This window comes from Ovis canadensis, chromosome 19 (assembly GCF_042477335.2).
Source record: "Ovis canadensis isolate MfBH-ARS-UI-01 breed Bighorn chromosome 19, ARS-UI_OviCan_v2, whole genome shotgun sequence".
Lineage (NCBI taxonomy): Eukaryota > Metazoa > Chordata > Mammalia > Artiodactyla > Bovidae > Ovis > Ovis canadensis.
In genome coordinates this window covers 72,669,202-72,686,887 of record NC_091263.1, presented here as the reverse complement: position 1 = coordinate 72,686,887, position 17,686 = coordinate 72,669,202, and the positions used below count along the sequence as shown (strand labels likewise).

Genomic DNA, 17,686 nt, shown 5'->3' with positions numbered 1-17,686 from the left:
TCAAACTGATTACAATTCCTACTGATGATGTTAGTTAACAGTCCCTTAGGAGAAGGCTGTGAGTTAAGGAGGAGGAGTCTTCATTTGTTGAAGAAACCGGGGTCAAGAGAAAAGTCTGGCTCGTTCAGGCCACCCAACTGGTGTGGCGTCAGCGCGGACCTGTGCAGACCAGGTGCTGTCCCCGGTGACCAAATGCCTGCAAAGTGCGGAGGCCCGGCTGGCGGCCTCGGCAGGTGAACGGACACTGTGTCTCCTTTATCCGCCCCAGAGCAGAGCAGCAAATTGAGGAGGAGTGGGGCGCTTGCCTGCCACTTGAGACTTGCCCTGCTCCCCAGGCTCATCCCTGGGGCGCAGTAGGGCTGGGGACAGTGGGCGGGGCTCTCCCACTCAGTGGGCGGGGCTGGGGACAGTGGGCGGGGCTCTCCCACTCAGTGGGCGGGGCTGGGATGGTGGGCGGGGCTGGAGGCAGGGCTCTCCCACTCAGGGTCCCAGGCCTCTGAGGCTCCTGTGCAACACGTGGCGACCCAGACGCTCGGGGAGGACACTTACCCAAACCCAACAGCGATGCTGATGGCTTCTGTTCCCACCGGGATCCCCCCAGCATATCCCAGATGGGTGGGGGAAGGGCGGCTACCCCTGCACACGCACAGCTCCCCTGAGTTCAAGGTCACCGCCTGACCAGGGTGAAGTCTATCATGGGCCATGGCCTCCCCTCTCCCCCCGCCCCCAAGCTGGCCCTCACCTCTGCACCCATGGCCCCTGGGAAATAAAGGGACCATTACTCTTAGCTTCCGAGCTCCCGGGACCCAGGAACCGGCTGCTCAGGTCCAGATGCGGAAGGGCCGCTGCTGACTCCTGCCATCAACCTTGACCTAGACCTTGCCCACCAGTGTGAGACTAGGACTGCCCAGCCCCCCTACTTCCCCTTCCTCACTGACCACCAGGGAAGCTGCCCTGGGCAGGGGGCTGGCCGTGTAACTCTTGCCAAGCCTGTTCACCTCTCGAGGCTTCTATTGCTGCGTCTGTGAAATGGGTGTAACAGCATCTGTGAGTCATGGGCTGGCAGGAGGCTGACTCACTGCGCCTGGCATGGAGCGACTGTTCCGTACACAGTTGATACCACCGCTGTGACTGTTATTAAAGATCTTTCTTTAAAGAATATACGTATTTGGCTGTGCTGGCTTTCAGCTGAACCACGTGGAAACTTTAGCTGTGGCATGCGAACTCTTAGTTGCGGTGGGCTCTTAGTTCTCTGACCAGGGATCGAACCCGGGCCTCCTGCATTGGGAGGGCAGAGTCTTAGCCACTGGGCCACTGAAGGACACGGCTGCCTCATGCAGAGGCCAGTGTGTGGGAATGACCCAGCGTCCAGCTGCCCGGCCAGACTCGGGGTTCCTGGCCTGTTTGGCTCCCACTGTTGACAGCCCCCATGACAGCGTCTGAGGGAGGGCTGAATAAATGAGCAACTCCACCCTGCCAGAAGCTGGGTGACCCTGGGCAAGTCACTGAGCCGCTCTGAACCTCCGTGTCCATATCTGTGAGTCTCAGCCACCTGGCCCGAGGCTGGCGCATGAATAAGCGGGGGTGAGTATTATGATAATTGTAACAGATGGAATCCCAGGCCTCCCGGGAGGAACGGAGTGAAACGCCCCCCCTCAGCATTCTCCATCGCCCTCCTGCCGTGTCAGACTCGTCTGCTGGCTGTTGCTCACGCCACACCGACCACTCCCGCTGCCTCTGAGCTTCACCCCCTACAAGGCAGCGCCATGTCGTGTCCCGAGGGCCTGCTGCAGAGAGGGTGCTCAGTACATCATCTGTTTAGTGAATGAATGAAGGCAGACTCCCAACAGTGGCCAAAAGCCGAGGGCGCTTCGTTGAGCACGTATTACCAGCTCAGCACTTTGGGGAAGAGCTCTGCTCAGCTGTGGGTGGGGAACCCAGCTGATTGGGGTCCAGAGAGGCTCTGACCCGGAAGGTGCGGGGCAGGGATGGGCCGCGCCTGTTTGGCACGACCTCCCCATCCCCCAACTTGGGGCATCGGCACAGAGTCTGCCCAAGGCCTGGGGTTTGGGGGCTTTTGGAGATGCAGGGAGAGACTAGAAGTGAAGGGACCTTGGTGAAGCACCTGCTTTGTTCCAGACCCACACTTGAGGCTGTTTCCCAATGGCCCTGTGGGCAGCCACCATTCTCCATTACCGAGGAGCAGGACACCGAGGCTCTGAGAAGCAAACCAGCCCGGACTGGGATTCCGGGCCCCGGTCGGTCAGCAGGTCCTTCCTCAGTCCCGGCTCCCTCCTCCCTTCCTGGCTCCTCACTGCATGGGAAAGCCCAGGGTTGAGAGAGATTCCTTTGGCATAAGGCATCGACCCCAATCGAAATGCCTTTATTTCTGCCCTTCAATGGTTATCGGTTAAAACATCAATAAATCACTTATGAGACCCATTTAAACGGGATGGGCTGCTGAGAACAGAGCTGACGGCAGAAAGAAGGTAGATAAGGATCCCAAAATCGTAAACCCTCAGACTCTCCGCGTGAGAGGCCACCTTACACGCTGCCCGCCCACGCCCCCTCCGCCCGCCCAGGTGCACAGCAGTTCCTGACTGTGTCTGTGGGAAACTGGGGCTCAGGGAGCGGACTTGCCCAGGGGCAGCCAGGATGCCAACACGGAGGTCACAGGCCACCTTGAAGGACTCCCCCAGCCCCGACCATGTGCGTGCTCCTGGGACGACCCCTCTCGGCCTGGGGAAGGTCCTCCAGTGGGGTGGTCTCCCAAAGCTGTGTGTGTGAGTCTCCCTGGACACACGTGCACACGTGTCCTCGGGGGCCTGCTTTACTGCTGCAGAAACGGGACGAGGTGGCAACCCACTGGCACCCGCTTCATAAGAAAAGCAAAGTCATGAAATGCTTTCTGACCGCCAGGCTCTTTCCTAAACGCTCAGCGCAGATCGACCCACCTCATTCTGGCCCCCCATGAGGTGTGCAGTGTCGTTACCTCCATTTTACAGATGTGAACACTGAGGCCCAGAGAGACGGTGTGCTCTGACGAGGACCCAAACCCAGTCAGGCTGGCCCCAGAGTCTGACGCTCTCTCCTGCCTTGATGGCAGGACACCCACTCCAGTCCCTGGCCAGGCTCTTTCCAGATTCTTCCTCGTGGGGCCAGTGGGCTTGGCCACCACTGACCGTCCCCTCCAAGGGCAGACTCAGCCCCTCTCACCTTGACCACGCCCCCGCTCTGGTCCCTGAGCAGAGGAAGAGCCTCCCTCCGCCTTGCCTCTCCTTGCCCCCCGACGAAGTCAAGTGCCCTGTTCCTTCACTCCACAGCTATTTCCTGAGCACTTCCTGGGTGGGGGTTACTATGCTAGGGGCTGAGGAACCTGAGGGAGGCATCAGCTGAGGCCTTGCCTTCTGGGGGGACAGACAGCAAGATCGCCTCGCCCAGGCAGCCCAGGGCTCTGCAGAGTGTAGGACAGGGAGATGACGGGGCAGGGCGCTCTAGGGGGGGGCTTCTGCACAGAGAGAGAGGGCTCCCGGGCCACCAGGAGTACCCGGCGCCACAGACATAAAGCCCAAGGTTCCTCCTGGACCCAGAGCTTCACAGAGGCCGGGAGACTTGCCCAGGGTCACCAGTGACTCAGCGAGACCTGAGGGTTAGGACCAGGGTCTCCTGGCTACCAGCAGGAGTCCTGCCCTTGCTGCCGCCTCTGGCTCCTCCACGAGGCCACCAGCATCTGCAGGTGATTTTCCAGCCAGAAGCCCAGGTGGCCTCAGCTCTGAACTTGACTATGATGGAGCCTCTTCGTCCCTCCCACCTGCTCCCTACTCAGCGGGGTGACCCTCAGCAAGGACTCCGGCTCCCCAGCCTCAGCTTCCTCGCCTGGGAAGTGAGAACCGCCCGGAGGACATGACCCAGCTGGCCTGAAGATGAAACGAAACCTCTGTGTTCAGAGAAGCCCAGTTCCCTGGGAGGTTCTTCGTAAAGACTGGAGTTATCAGGGAGATGAACCCGGGGAGCCCGGCTGACGCCCTCCCGCATTCCAGCTCCGTAATGATCCCGGCGGGGACAGAGGAAACGAACTGGTGTCCAAGCCTGCCCAAAAGATTCCATTCCAACGCCCTGCGCAGCCACTGCAAATGGTTTGCACCGGAATATTATCTGGGTGTATTTACGGTATCTTACTGGAAACCACAAAGTGCACTGTATTTTTTTTTTCTCTTTTGCTATTTAAAGCTGATGGGTCAGAGAGTGAGCAATCTGCAGTGACACCGGCCGAAATATATGAAGATTTGGAAAACATACAGATGGAAAAAGGTGGCCTCTGCCAGCCCCGTGGCGCGGCGCTCACAGCCCTCTCCGCGCTCAGAATGCTGCACCTGGCTGTCTCCGAGCGGAAGAACTGGGAGACCCCTGGATGGACGGAAGAGTGGGGGCTTCAGGGGCACGCGTCTTGGCTGAGCCCGGCTGACAGGTCGGGCCCACAGAGCTGATGTCCAGTCCCCAGCCTCCGCCCTTCTCTCCTGCCTCCACTGCAACCAAGCATCTCCTCCCAGCGAGCAAGGCTGGAGCGCACTGCTGCTGCTCGTCAAGGCCCAACAGCAAACCTGCAGAAGATCATTCAAACAGCTGAGGGTTTTTGTTTTTTTTTAAATACTCGTACAGTGCAGTAAATTGGCCCATAGGTGTATCAGAATCTAATTCAAAATAGCCATACAATTGACGGATACTCGCTCAGATGGTAAAGAATCTGTCTGGAATGCAGGAATTCCTGGGTTGGGAAGATCCCCTGGAGAAGGAATTGGCAACCCACTCCAGTATTCTTGCCTGGAGAATCCTATGGACAGAAGAGGGGCTCCAGTCCGTGGGGTCGCACAGAGTCGGATATGACAGAGCGGTTAACACACACATGGGTACTATATCTTCCTATGGTTTAATTACACATACATTTACGAAAAAAGAAGAAATGCTCAAGGCATTCTTCCTTCCTCCAAGCCTTTCTGCCTTCAGTTTGCAAATACCCTTCCTCTCCCACTGACCTGGTGACAGGCCACGTTGCTCGGTGGTCGCAGAGCAGGGCCCGGGACGGGGGAGTGCCGATCCAGCTGGGTTGACATGCCAGCTCCACTTCCCGGGGGTGGGGCCTGGGGTGAGTTGTCTGACCTCTGAAGGCCTCAGTTTCCTCCTCTGTGAAATGGGAATAATAAAGCACCTGCCTCCTAAGGGTGTCAGGAAAATGAAACAAGCCCGGGCACCAGCCACCAAACCAAGAGCACGCCTGGAAGGGGTGGGTAAGCAGTGGCTCTTCCTAGGAGGGTTTGAGGTTATCGTCTCCCTCAAGGCGCAGCTCGGGGTCCCCTCCGAGGGGCCTTCCTGACATCCTCTCCGTGGCTTGTGGCTCAGCACCTTCACCATCCTTATTCTGTGTTGAATTCAAAGATGAGTTCAACACAGAGGACCCAGATTACTCATCTGTGACGCCTCGGCAGTTGAATGAACGAACGTGCGAGAGTGCGAGAGTGTGAGGAAAGCTGGCAAGAGAACGTTTTAACAAAAGAGTCATCTCAAAGAATAGTGTCAGGAGAGCTAAAACCCAGGATGAACTGAGGCTTGCAAAAAAAAAAAAAATGCACACGAGACAAAAAGTCCTTTGTCAGCTGCGTTCTAAACAAGAATAGGGGAAGAATAGGTCTTTTGCTCTGCCAAGATGGCGTATTGTTAAGACATGGCAGAGAGAAAGTGGAGCTGGCCCGCCCCTTGCTTCTGTGTGTCTCTCTGGAAAGGTCTTCAAATCACCCCTCCAAGTGGTCATCCGCTCACCAGACATGGGCTCCGTCCACCCGCCCCGCCCGAGATGGGGGAAAGACGGAGCCATTGTGCAAGGCATGCAGATTCCCAGGCCTGGGCACCCCGGGGAGAGGGCCGAGCTGCTCTAGACCACTCGGGAGGAGAAGCAGTGAAATGGGACGGGAGCAGAAGCCCAGAAACGCATCCATGTTGCCTGGCTGGTAGGCAGAGGAGGGTGGCCCCCAGCGCCTGAGTCCTAGGTCACCAGTGCCCTTCCCTGGAAAAATTCCACAGGGGCGTACCAAACAGGAGGTCGTGAGTATTTGAAAAAGAATGCAGCCGTCCCCAGGAGCGCATGTCAGGAAATCACCGTTTCTCTGTTGACGATAATGCTGGACTCCTAGCAGATTTCTATATGTGCTAAGAATCTGATCATTCCCACATCCTGTCTTTTCCCCGGACACAGGGGAGAGAGGGTCTTCAGAGAGCTCTCCCCACCCCTATCCCCTGGCAGACCCTGCAGGAAGGATCCTTCCCCACCCCTGTCTCCAGCCCCTTTCTGCCCCTGCCGTCCCCCAGCATCCAGCCGGTGCCCAGGTCACTCTGCCCACCCCTGTCCCCCAGCGTCCAGCCGGTGCCCAGGTCACTCTGCCGGGGCCACACCTGCAGGCCTCCTGTGACTGCCCCTCCCCACCACACCCTTCCTCTCCCGGGTTGCGGCGGCCCATTCTAGGTGACCCAGCGGGCAGCCTTCCACTCTCCAGCCCAGTGCCATCGGCCCGGTGCCCAGCCCTCTTCTAGCAGACTTCCAGGGCACACTTCAGCCCTGACTTTGCTGTCTGTCCCCAGCAGATGGTGGGCACCCCAAGGGCAGGCCCGATGGCTGATTCATCAGCCACTTATCACACGGAAGATTCCAGTAAATATCTGTGGGGCCAATGAATGAATGAGTGAGTGGACACACGGGCGGGGGAGTCCCACGAGCACTTAAGTCACATGAATTCAACCAAATGCACCTGAAGCAGAAGTAAACTTAACATACCGCATGGACGGGGCTGCAACCTGGTGTAAGACTGTGGAGAGCCCCGGGAAAACTAAAAACACCACTTCCTGGTGGTCCAGCAGCTAAGACACAGTGCTCCCAAGACAGAGGGCCCGGGTTCCACCCCTGCTCAGGGAACCAGATCCACGGGACGCAACTAAGCGTTCACACGCCACAGCTAGAGACCCTGCATCACGCTGTAACTGAGGCCCGGCACAGCCAAACAAACAAATAACTGTGTTTTTAAAAAATTAAAATTAGAACCAGCATATAGCAACTCTACTTCTGAGTATGTAGCCAAAGAAAATGAAAGTGCTAACTCAAAAATATTTGCACCCTCAAGTTCATCACAGCAGTATTTACACTAGGCAAGACGTGCAAATACCCTGAGAATCTATTGAGAGACGAGCGGATAGGGAAGTGTATGTACATACAGGGGTGCGTGTGTGCGCGTGTGCGTGTGTGTGTGTGTGTGCGTATGTGTACATGGAAAGAAGCAAAGGTGTTAGTCACTCAGTCGTGTCTGACTCTTTTGTGACGCTACGGACCTAGCCCACCAGACTCCTCTGTCCGTGAAATTCAGGAAAGAATACTGGAGTGGGTTGCCGTTCTCTTCTCTACGGGATCTTCCAACCCAGGGATCAAACCCGAGTCTCCTGCACTGCAGGCAGATTCTTGACTCTCTGAGCCACCAGGGAAGCCCAGATATATATACATATATAAGTATATAAATACACACACACATGTATACATACAGCAGAATATTACTCAGCCACAAAAAAAAGAAAGGGCTCCCGCCATCTGCAACATTCTGGATGGACCAGGAGGGCAGAGAAAGACAAATACTACATGATCTCACTTATATGTGGAATCTTAAAAAAATATGAAAAAAAATACTGTGGGAATCCTTTGCACACAGCACACGCTCACTCTGTCTGCCGTACATACGCACACAGGAACGTTTCGTGTACTTGTATAGAGAACCAGGCTGATTTAAGGGACTTTGGCTGGAACGGATCTCACGGTCCACATCAGACACGGGGACGTGGCCCTGCTGTGCCCTTGGGGAAAGATGCTGGGCTTGGGGGCGGGTGAGTACACTTTCGTGGATAGTGCAAAAGCCCTGGGACGAGCATGGCCCATCTATGGGGTCCCCAGAGCACTGTTTCCTGGGGTGGCTGCCTCGGAAGAGCAGTTCCGGCAGACTGTCAATGATCCTGAGGTCTGGGGAGACGGGACCCCCAGGGAAGCCTACCCAAGGTGCTCTCCTGTCTGCAGGACTTCTCAGAGCCTCTACTGCAGGGAGAACAGCATGCTGAGGTCCCCAACTGATCATCCGGGGGCCCTCCTTTTAGCCCTAGAGCAGCAGGTGGGGGTGGGGAGGGCTAGAGACCTGCGTTCCCCAGAACAGACAGAGTAACAGGTCCTCTTGAGTCGCGCCTTGGTGGGAGGGCGGTCTCCCCTAGGCAGTGACCTAGACGACATTCTACCTGAAGCAATGCAAACGCGGGAAGAGAGCTAACAGAAAGCTGGGCTAAGACAGGCCAGAACAACCGCAGGCAGGACTGAACCTCCAGGGCTGCATTTCGGGTCAGAAACAGAAAGCATTCACTCAGAGAGGACGGAGCGCCCCCCATGCATGGTGCGCCCAGACCTGGGCCAGAAGACGAGCAAGACCCTGGCGGGCTCAGAGCGGCTGGGCGCGGAGGGCAGAGTGGAGCGGCCCTGCCCGGGAAGCAAGCCTGTCTCCACGTGTTTCCTGAGCACCTACTGTGTGCCGGGCCCTGGGGTCACACAGAGAAGACGGTTGACAGGCCCATGCTCCGTGGACTGATGGCAGACACACATGGGCTTCCCAAAGCACGCAGTCACTTCTGAAAGCAGTAAGTGCTGTACAGACAACAGCACAGAGTGACCTGCGGGGAGGCTGTCACGGCCAGGTGGTCAAAGAAGGCCTCCTGGAGGAGGTGGCATCTGGGTGGAGGCCTGCACAGTGCTGGGCTGTGCAAGGTCCCCACCACTGCTCAGCAGCTTGGCCCTGTTGCCCTTCTGCCCTGACCCCTGTTCCAGAAGGGACTGGGGCGGGGGTCTGCACCATCCCTCGGGGCTGCACGAGCAAGCAAATAGAGAACATGCCCTGGTGTAACAAGTGATGCAAAGAAAACCACAGGGCAGGGCAACGAGGGGCGGGCGGTCTACACCGCGCAGCAGGCCCTGGCGAGCGGCGGGCACGCGAGCCCAGGGTGGAAGCAGCAGAGGGCATCCAGGTTGGGGACCAGCCGGGGCAAAGGCTCCGAGCTGGGAAGGACTTGTCACACGTGAGGGTAGGGGGGGAGATGGGGTCAGGATGCAGGTCATGGAGGTCAGCAAAGGACTGGGGGACTGTTGGCATCTTGTTCTCAGAGCAACAGGGAGGGTTTTACAAACGGAGATGCCACGGTCCAAGCAACCGAGACGACAGACTTTGCTGGGGGCCGTGTGGCTGGTGGGTGGGGGTGTAGGGCAGTGTATTAGGGGCTGATGGAGTCAGGCGACAGCTCTCTGAAGATGGAGATTCCAAGCAGAAGGTGATGGTGGAGGTGGGGAGAAGTGGACAGACTGGGCGATGCGCTCTGCAGAATCAAAATGAGCAGCTCAGGTTAGAAATGGGAACAACAGCCTCTCCCCTTTCTATCCCACAGCTTCTTGTCCTGGAACAACCAGGAGTAAAGCCCAGAGCACCCCCAGTTCCTTGAGTTTGTCTTCATAGCAGAGAGGCACGGGGGCCTCCTGGGAGGGCGAAGGGACACCCCCGAAGGCCCACACCCTCCAGGAGCCAGGGCCTTACGTCCAGGGGTGCTGCTGCCTGCCTCCTGGCAAGGTGGGCCGCGGGAGGCGGAGACTGGTGCTCGCTTGGACGCCCCATGGCCCACTGCCACCACCAGCCTGTTAGATACACGGCGGCCTCGGGAGTCATATGTCTGTTAGGACCACACAAGCAAGAACCTCCGCAGCCACAGGAAACTTGCCAGTACAGTCTGCTGCTGCTGCTGCTGCTGCTAAGTCACTTCAGTCTTGTCCGACTCTGTGCGACCCCAGAGACAGCAGCCCACCAGGCTCCCCCGTCCCTGGGATTCTCCAGGCAAGAACACTGGAGTGGGTTGCCATTTCCTTCTCCAGTGCATGAAAGTGAAAAGTAAAAAGGAAGTCGCTCAGTCGTGTCCGTCAGTCTGTTAGGAGCACACAAACAAGAACCTCTGCAGCCACAGGAGACTCGCCACCCATCTCGAGCTCTCCACAAAACCTGCATGTGACATGGTCAGCCTCCACCTGGCGCTGAGCTGAGATGCAGGTGCGAGAAACCAACAAGGTGATGGGTGAGGAACGGCCGCCTTGACTCTGCCCACTGCCCCCCACCCCCTCATCAAGGCTCAATAGGATGAAAGATGGGGGTGAAGCCCCATGTGACCCACCCTCCTTGGGGCCCTGCCCAGGGACTGGGATGCAGCCCTCACCTCCTACCCACGACGCGACCACGTACAACCTGACGGGAAATGGGCGACAAGAATGAATGGGCAACTCACCCAATATTAAACCTGCTTGGCCCGCAAATACAGGAGGAGATTGCAACCCCTTGACTTCAAGGACATGCAAATCATGGTGAGAAAACATTTCACACTGCCCCGCAGGCAGCGAGGAAGATCTCTGGGCGATCCCTAGAGCGGCCGCAGGTCAACGCTGCGGGCTGGGGGAGCAGCACGTGTGCAGTCACTGGGGCAAGCAGCTCTGTCCCCACCTGCCGCCACCAGCAATTCCGCGGCTCACTACAGACGCCAGAGACACACTCAGGGGCCCCGGGACGTGCACACAGGAAGGCCTGCAGGGGCCCTGTTAGCAACAGCCCAGACACCCCTCAGCCAGTGTGTAGGCACACAGATGGGGTCTACTCACCACGGCTGATGTGAATCAACCACGGCCACAAGGGGGACTTCCCCGGCGGCCCAGCGGTTAAGAATCCGCCTGGCAGTGGCGGGGACGCAGGTTCAAACCCTGGTGGGGGGAACTAAGATCCCAGCTGAGCCTGCGCACCACAGCTACTGAGCCCTAGCACTGCAAACAGACGGTCACGTATGGCAACGAAAGATCCCGATGCCGCACCTGCGACCCGACGCAGCCAAATAGAAAATATGTTTTTTAAAAAAACAGCTACAAGGAACTATACATACGAGCTCTGTCAGTGGCGATGGGAAAAAAAAGTAAATTCCAAAAGACCGCATATTACGTGATGCCTTTCCTCTGTAAAATTAAACACAACTCAAAACAATGTGCTTCCAGGGAATCTATCAGTAGGAGATAAATCAGACATCAAGATTCAGGAGAGACAAAGCGTGGCTTGGGAGGTGGAGACAGAAGTCACCTAAGAAATGCTCACAAGGGGATAAACCAAACTTGCTCTCCTTGTCATCTTGGTGGATTCGAGGGGGAGTTCATCATTTTAATTAAGCAGAGGAAAAGCCTGGAGTGGGGGCTGCATGCTTTCCTGGGTCCCCCGGGGCCACACTGCTGATAAACCTGATGAAGGGTCACAGAATGCCTGGCGTGTAAGGCCCTTGATAGCTGGCCTGTGGTCTCACCTGAGGCTCCTGATCCCTGAGGCCGCAGACCCCCGCTGCCCCTCCCCTTAGCAATCACACATCCATGTCTTTTCCCCGAGGTTCCCTCGGCCTGGGATCCCATTTACTGGCCAGTGAAATTCCTCCCACCCTCCAAGACCCAGAGCAAAGCCATCTCCACTGTCCCGTCCGCTCCCTCCACCTGGGCGTCTCACCTCTGAGCACCCAGCACTCCTCATACGCTTGTCCCTAAAGTGCAGACCATCCTGCTGTCTGGTTGCTTGTTAAGGGCTCAGCTGTGTCCCCCAAACTTCATATGCTCAGCGCTAACCCCCAGGACCTCAGAACATGTCTGTATTTGGAGGCATGGCCTGTAAAGAGGGGGTTAAGTTACAATGAGGACACTAGGCTAAGCCGTCTTCCAACCTGACCGGTGTCCTTAGAAGAGGAGATAAGGGCAGAGACATCAGGGCACCTGCAAAGACCAAGTGAGCACACAGGAGGACGGAGACCATCTACATACCAAGCACAGGGTGGGGCCTCAGAAGGAGCTGACCCTGCCTGGGCCCTGATTGCAGACCCCATCCCCAGGACTGTGCGTGGGAGCTGCCCAGCCTGCGGCCCTTGCAGCCCTGTTGCCCACGGTCCCTGTGATGGTTTGGGATGGACGGATGCTCCTGAGTCAGGCCCCAGATTCGATCAGAGTGAGTCCAGGTCGCTCGCAGGCCTGTCGCTCTAAAACTGCAATCCCAGGGGTTTTCTTGGAACCTCTGTTTGCTTAAAACCCCCGAGGCCACCTCTCCTACTGGAGCCTCCTCTGCAAGAATGCTCCTTGCCCCAGGCCTCCGCTCCTGCTGGGAATATACTGGTAGTATAAATGAGAAGTGCACACTGGTGGTATCTGCCCCACCCTTGACCTCAGCCTGCAACAGACCCCTCAATTTCGCAGCTCTGGGCAGCTGGGGAGCTGCTGGCCAGCAAGGCCTCCTTCATCCTGGGACTCTCTATGCTGGAGCCCCACTATCGCACCACGCCTGGCACTACCACAATGCCACCAACGGGCCAGTGAGACTGGGATCAGCCCAGCCCCAGGAGGCCATGCCACTCGCTGTTGCTGACCTTGGGCAAGCCCCCCGAGCCTCAGTTTCCCCATACGTAACACCTCACTTGTTAACAAAGATCCAGCTAAAACGCCAGAGCCCAGGCCTGGGTCCCAGAAACAGGGGGTAGGGGAGTGGGCAGGAAAAGGCGAGAAAAGCATGAGGGACCACGAGCGAGGGCTCAGAAGACGGCGGGAGAGGAGACGAGGCGCAAGGGATGCACGGTACCTCAGTGTCGCGTGCTTGGGGAACAGGGTGAGGCTGGGTGGGTAGGAGGATGAGAAGGTGGGAACAGATGAGGACCGGGGGCTGCGGTAGATGGGTAAGCAGGTGGGGTTTCATCCCGAGGCCGGGAGAGCCTCCCAAGGAGGCCAAGCGGGAGACGGCAGATTCCAGTTTCCGTTTACAAGGGACACGAGGTCTTCAGGGCAGGTAGGAGGCTGAGGGTGCCCAGGGAGCCCTGAGGCGCTCCTGAAGGCTGGGGTGAGGACACGGGGCAGTGGGCAGATCCGGCTGGATCTTTCCAACGTGAACTCAACTTGCTGCTGTCAGGGCGTGGGAGATGGAGAACCCAGGGATGCTCCTGGAGCAGTCGAGAGGGCTGGGGTGAACCACTGTGGCCCAGGGACCCCAAGCTGACCTCACTTCCAGAGAAGTGCCCCACTTCTCGGCTCAGCAGTGGGCTTGCAGGGTTCCCGGCCCCACCCAGGTCCAGACGCACAGAAATGAGAAGATACACAATGTGGCCTTCCCCACCCAGCGCGTGCCTCCCGGCCACCAACACCACTCCGATGCCCTTTCCACCAGGCTTCCCTCACGATCACCGTGGAGACCGGGTGCGTGGCCCGGCGCTGTATGTGTGTCTGTGTGTGTTTGACCGCACAAGGCACTACTCCGGTAAGACAGAGGCTGGAGACCCGAATGCCCACAGAGGCCCGGCAGCTCGTGTCAGGGCCGCGGGCGGACACGTGTAGGGGCGGGCCCTGTGGGGTGACTGGGCTGCCCAGGCTCCATCAGCAGGGCGCTGCGTTCTCAGCTGCAGCCCATCATTAGCTCAGCGGACACACGTATAAGCTATCAGTAGCTCTTCCGAGTTTTGCAAAAGCAGCCAGAAGTTCATGTTTTTTTGGTGAAACGGATAACTTGAAGATTTGGGCGTCAAGTTGCAGACCAGTATCAGTGCTGCGTCAGCCAGTTCGCCTTTGGGCCCCTGGTCTGCAGCTCCGCCGTGAACAGGTGGTGGCATCGATGCAAACCAGAGAGCTGACCCCCCTCACGGGATCTGAATTCTGCACCTGTGGGATCCCATAGCTGGGGCGTTCCACCCTGGGGCAGGGGCAGGGGATCCTGGAGCAGTCCCGAGGCCTCCTGGTCTCCCCATGGCCTGTCAGACCCCGCTCGGGGCGCCCAGGTAGCACATACCCACTTTGAGCTCCTTGCCGAAGACGGTGCGCTCCCCCAGTGCCGAGCAGTTCCAGCGGCCGTTGCGGAATTGAAACTGACACTCGTCCAGGCCCATTTGCGAGCCTTCTCCTATGACGATGATGGCGTCGGGCCGGCTCTGGCAGATCGCCCGCTGTCTGGGGGCCAGGCCTGGGATCTTGTTACAGATGATGCTTGCGCCCAGAGCTACCACCGAGGAGAAGCCGCTGGAGCAGGGGACACAGAGAGACGGAGCGTTAGGCCAGCAAGGTGCAGGGGCGGGGCACAGCCTGCAGACCCTGCCTGGGTGTCCAGCCCTGCCTCCCCCCACCGCTCCCATCCCAGGCCTCTCAGCTTCTGACACTGCACGCCCAGCCCACGTCCGCGCGTTCGTCATTCCCATCAGCACTTGTGTATATTCAATATTAGGCGTAATTTCCTTTTTAGACACAAAGAAAGATGACGCTGGTCACAAACATACTGCCACACGAACTCAGCCAGTTGCCTTTGCATCTTTGGGAGGATTCAGTTGAGACGAAGTTTAGAATCATGCAAAATGGAACTGATAACTGTTTAGGGATCATCTCTGTACGATGAAACTGCAAAGGTAACCCCTCAGTTTCACGAAGCAGTTGCCTCTAATAGGGCAGCGGGTGCACAGATATTAAAGAAAAAAACATTTAGACGTGTTATGTATGTATTATGGACGTACGTGTTTCATTATAAACAGCTTTAAAACGCAACTCTAAAGAGAAAATGAAAAAGACAAAAAAGAAACAAAAAAAATTTTAACGGGAAAAATAGAAAAAATAAAGCAAAAATAAAAAGCAATTGTGAATAAAAGTTGCAGTCTCTCCTTCCTGCAGGCCCATGGAGTATGCGGATCCCACTGAAGACACGAGTGGCCTAGAGCACGCTCACGACCTTGGCAGAGAGGTTCCTGGCTTGCTCACTCACTCACTGCACGGGTCCATACCAGACACCTGTCAGGGCACCAGGCTCGGACAGGCGAGGCCCTGCCCTCGAGGGGCCACCAAAGCCCACAACACATGCACCAGATAAACACAACAGGCCCTTCAGCGATGCCCACTCCTGAGAAAATAGTGAAGATGCTGTGATAGCAAGGAGATGTGGGCCTGGGAGGGGAGGGGCCGCTTCAGCTGGAGTGGTCAAGGAGGGCCTCCCTGAGGAGGTGGCAGTGCAGTGGAGCCCTGAAGGGTTGGGAACCAGCCGTGGGAAGGTCTGAGGCAGAGTATTCCGGGGGGCATCGGGGGTGGGGTGTGGCTGGAACAGAAGACGCAAAGTCCCAGGAGGGGGACAAGCTTGGGATCGCCAAGGAAAAGAAAGAAGCCACAGAAGCCAGCTGGGAACCAGGGCTCAGGGAAGGGGAGAGCCTGGAGAGAGGTGATGGCTGGTGGCGGGAACTTTCTCCACGCGTCACAAGGCACGGGAGGGCTGGAAGCCGGTCCCTGGCAGGGTCCCCCCACCTCCAGCCCCGGGCAGGAGAGCACTGCGGGACTCCAGGACGAGGCAGGGAGCGTGGGCAGGCCAGAGGTGGTGGTGGCTTGGCCTTGGTGGCAGTGGTGCGGGGTGGCTGCAGATGAAGCGACCCAGCGCTGTGGAGGGCTTGGGCAAGGGTAGAGGGAAAGAGGCGACTGTATGAGTCGCGGGCGTCTGGCCTGAGTGTGGGGCTGCTTCCTAGCATCCAGGTAACCCCAGAGAGGCTCCGATGGCAGCGCAGACCAAGGAGCCAGCCCTCCCCTTACACAAAGATGGCCCACTTGTCTGGAGCTCCCATTGTGTGTAATCCTCGAAAGGCCATCAAGCATCCTCTGGATGAGAAGACCTCACTCGGGTTGTAGTAATGAGCTCCTGTTGACACAGCCAAGGTCAGTACCCCGCCAGCCGAGCGCCTCATCCTTCCTGCCCAGCCTGGGCTGTGGGAAGTCAATCCGGGATTGGGATTTGCCAAGGGGAGGGGCCCCCGCTGTTCTCCAAGCGTTCTCCACCTCTGCCCTCTTTCCTGCCGCCCCTGCCACACACCAGCCCTCCTCCTCCTGCCTTGGGTCCTTGATCCTCGCCGGTTCCTCTCCCAAGAAGCTTTTGCCCCCTGAGCTTCACGTGCTTGGCCTCTTGCCATCAGCCATGTGACCTTGAGGGTCCCCTCCCTGACCATCCCGCCTAAGGGAACCTGCCTCCCCACGCCATCCCTCCTAACTTTCCATCCCAATCATGAGCCTCAGAAACGTCACTCAGGCTGCGTGCCTGCCACGTAGAGGCACCCCCAGCCTTGGATGCATCCGTGAGCTTTGCAGGATGCCTACTATACGCAAAGGCAGCGTGGCCGGGCCGCCACTCACACTGGACCACGTGGTCTCTCTGAACAGCCCTCCTGGGCAGGGACCGTCACCTTCATTTCACGTGTCCACTCTGCACAGCTGAAAGCCGAGGCTCACAGAGAGTGAGACCTGGAGACTGACGAGTGCCCTCAGTCATCCGTCTCAGCCACTACAAGACAGAGCTAGAAGGTCTGCAGCATTTGAGGAAGAGACAGCATAAAAAGAGCAAGGCAAGCAGAGATGCTCTGGCCACAAGACAGGAGATGCCTCTGAACACCTAGCTGACCACCAGGAAACCCCCTCCATCAGCAGAGAGTGAAATTATATATTTGGGGGAAAAAAAATCACAGGCAGTCTCAAAGCTAAGTGTTCAGGCCTAGGGTGCCACCGAAGCTTCCTTCACCTAGGAGCTGTGTGACCTTGGGCAAATTACATCTCCTCTCTGTGCTCTGTTTCCCCATTACTAAAATGAGGGTATTACCTAGGCCTCATCTCAAAGGGAGGCTGAAAAATTAAACATGGGAAGTGCTCCCAATGTGTCAGGCACACAGTGAGCACTCAATAAATGAGCTGCTGTAGTAGTTACTGTTACTGGGTCTGATTGTTCCAAAAGGCTTGTGCCTGAGTCACAGGAACTATCCAGATAAGAATACACAGGTGCCTTGCCATCCATCGGAACCAGAAGGCCTCTCAAGAGAGAGCTGTGAAACTTCACCTTTCGGGCCCATTTTACAGATGGATAAGCCGAGGTGCAGAGAGCAGCAGGGCCTGGCCCCAAACCACCCTGCCACTCCCCGCCTGACCTGGCCCTCCCTCCCCACCCCAAAGGGCGGCCGCGGAACGGAAGGCGGGCGCCCTCCGTGGCTCCAGTGCTCTCTCCCTCCGTCCCTCTGGGCAGCTGGATCCCTGCGGGGACTGTGAGGTCTCGGCGCCGGCGGCGGGAGGTCGGGCGGGCGGGGCGGCCAGGGGAGGTTATTTTCTGTTGTTTTCCCTTTCTCTCTCCGCTCCCGGGTCCCTCCGCCCCGTTTCTAATTAAAAAGGAGATAAAGCCGCACGCGGCCAGCGCCAATCAGCCCCACCGGCTTCCTGGATGCGCGCGGGGCGGTGGGGCGCGGGCCAAGATGATTAAAGCAGGGGGAAAAAAAAAAGCAAAGCCACCCAGACGCGGGCGAATCAATAACACTTAAAACAGCCGCAGGCAGGCAGCGCGCGAGCCCCGCAGCCGCCTCCCGGCCCGCGGTCACGGCTGGCAGCCGCCTGGTCCGCTCCGTGCGCACCTGCTGGCCGCCGCGGCCGGTCAACTTGCGAGATCGCGGGAGCCGCGGGGCGGGGAGGCGGGGGAAGCGAGGGACAAAACAAAGGATCCATCACACACACACACACCCCCACACCCCGCCGCAGACCCTGCAG

General features: G+C 57.8%; 1 protein-coding gene across 1 annotated transcript in view; it reads right to left on the bottom strand.

Annotated features, from left to right (window-relative positions):
* Positions 1 to 17,686, bottom strand: part of WNT7A (Wnt family member 7A) — a 65,561-nt gene that overhangs the window by 46,582 nt on the left and 1,293 nt on the right. Inside the window, exon 2 of the mRNA XM_069561086.1 lies at positions 13,938 to 14,164. Coding sequence (XP_069417187.1) covers positions 13,938 to 14,164 — 227 coding nt within the window. The remainder of the gene's footprint in view (positions 1 to 13,937; positions 14,165 to 17,686) is intronic.